The sequence below is a fragment of the Pararge aegeria genome, chromosome 8, assembly GCF_905163445.1.
Source record: "Pararge aegeria chromosome 8, ilParAegt1.1, whole genome shotgun sequence".
In the NCBI taxonomy this organism is placed as follows: Eukaryota; Metazoa; Arthropoda; class Insecta; order Lepidoptera; family Nymphalidae; genus Pararge; species Pararge aegeria.
Genome location: NC_053187.1, coordinates 1,168,779 through 1,171,117, shown reverse-complemented (window position 1 = coordinate 1,171,117; position 2,339 = coordinate 1,168,779). Strand labels below are relative to the sequence as shown.

At 40.2% G+C, this 2,339-nt stretch overlaps 1 protein-coding gene across 1 annotated transcript; it reads right to left on the bottom strand.

Annotated features, from left to right (window-relative positions):
• Positions 1-1,123: 1,123 nt before the first annotated feature.
• LOC120625761 lies at positions 1,124-2,100 on the bottom strand. The gene has a single exon (XM_039892959.1). The coding sequence runs from the start codon at positions 1,990-1,992 to the stop codon at positions 1,384-1,386; it is 609 nt and encodes a 202-aa protein (XP_039748893.1). The 5' UTR covers positions 1,993-2,100; the 3' UTR covers positions 1,124-1,383.
• Positions 2,101-2,339: the final 239 nt, after the last annotated feature.

The window sequence follows — 2,339 nt, the reverse complement described above, 5'->3', positions numbered from 1 at the left end:
TCACAGTTGTTTTTTGTTAGATTGAAAAAAATCATCAAAAAAGTAGGAATTAATTTCAAAAAACTTTGCATTTTTTTTTAATCTGTTGAATTCTTGTTCACTTTGATATTCACAATTGATCCGTTTGAAAATATTGGAAATAAATAATCCTAATTGATTATGGTATTCGCCACTAGCTGGCGTATAAGTCAAGAAGCGTGGAGTATATGACAAATACTTACGTCCAACCCAAATTATTATTTTTAAATTGCGGAAACTACACAAACGTTTAAAGTGTTACTTGAGTCAGAAAAGTCTGAGTTACTCCCTAGTCACGCTTTAAGAAGTTTTATTTAAAAAAGAGGAGGGCTGATCTGATTGGTCTGCTTGGTTAAGAATGAAGAGATGTCCGACCAAAATAGAACGTGTAGGGCCCTTGGTGTGATAGTCGTGACAGTGAAGTGTAAATGACTTGATTGTGTCTGTACAAAAGTTAACAGACGACGATGAGCCGTTGGCCTCAAGTAGTTCATGAAAGCTTATTATTTTAATTACCTTACACGTTGTAAGTACTAAGATATTTTTATTCCCAAAGTTAGCTCGACAAACATGTTACCTAAAGTGAGTTGTAACGCAGAGTAAGATAAAATAATACAAATAATAATAATAATATATATAATAGTAGTTCCGATAATCGGAATTTAGTCAATGGTCTCGCGTAAAGCTGCGACCAACATCTTAAAAAACTTTCGTTTGCCTGTTGGATCAAGGGTCGGATACAGAAGGGACTACAACTTTACCTGGTGGTAACTGATGACGCAGAGTAAGATAAAATTATAATAAGTATAGTCGTACAACTGAAACGTTGACTGAAAAAACTGTAAGATCTTATAGTTGTTTCAGTCAATGGTCTTCTCGCGAAAAGCTTCGACCTACATATTAAGAAACTTTCGCTTGGTTGTTGGATCAAGAGTCGGATACAGAAGGTCGGATGCAATAATTGTTGTTTATATTCCACATGACGATAATCTGGTGAAAACTGAAAAGGAAAAGTATCTAAATACTTGGACCTTACTTGCTGTTTGGGTTTCTTGTTGTTGGGTGGCTGGGTTCTAACCCTCCATGGGTAATAACAACTCACTGATGATAATGATTGATGCGTATAATTTAAGGTATAGTTACAATTTTGGTTAGAACTAGAATTTGATGAACATTGCAATGTGATAGATGTCTTGTCGCTTAATGAATAGTGTAGGTACGTAGTTAGACCGGCCGGGCGGCGGAGTTCCTCTCTCCCCGCACACTCTCCTCCCGCGCGCCCGTGTGTATGCCTATAGTGTTTGATTTTTGCTGTACTGCCTTCTTAACATCCTCCCCCGGATTGAAAGAAATCTTCTTTCAATTTTAATCGACAATGGGAAGAGGACATATTCGATTGAACGCTCGACGAACCACTCCCTTTGCTGTCCGTAGATCTGCAACTCGTACAACGCCATCAGATCCAGGGTGTGTTTTGATGACACGTCCGAGACTCCATTTCATGGGTGGCAGTGCGTCCTCTTTGATTAGCACGAGCATCCCTTCTTTCAAAGCTGGACCCTTGCTGGTTTGCCATTTAGTGCGTTGCTGTAATTCAGCTAGATATTCCTTGTGCCATCTTGACCAAAAATGCTGCCGCATTCGCTCGAGTCTTTCAAATCTGCTGAGCCGACTTTCATTTGTATGCAGTCGTTCAGGCGTTGGCAGAGCTGTAAGAGGTCGCCCAACCAAAAAGTGTCCAGGAGTCAGTGGAGTCAAGTCGAGTGGGTCATTAGACAAGGGTGTTAAGGGGCGAGAGTTTAATATGGCCTCGATTTGAACGAGGACGGTGTATAAGTCTTCAAAATCTAAGTGAGCATTGCCGAGTACACGATTTAAATGAGATTTAAAGGCTTTGACGCCTGCTTCCCATAAACCACCCATGTGGGGTGCATATGCTGGGATAAAGTTAAAATCTATGCCTTCGTCAGACATAGAATTTATTATCGAGCTAGCGTTTGCTTTTAGAAATTTATAAAGGTCATTACGAGCACCTACAAACTGAGTACCGTTGTCGGAGAATAATGTTACAGGCTTTGAGCGCCGAGCAGTAAAACGACGTAATGTTGACAGGAAAGAGTTGGTTGAGAGATCAGTTACTAATTCAAGGTGACAACTTTTTGTAGTGAAACAGACAAAGATTGCAACGTAAACCTTAATTGTTCTACTACCCCGTCCCTTACGATTAAGAGCAATGATGGGGCCTGCATAGTCCACACCAGATGTCTGGAATGGGTAACCCGGATGAAGACGCTGCTCAGGTAAATCGCCCATAACAGGAT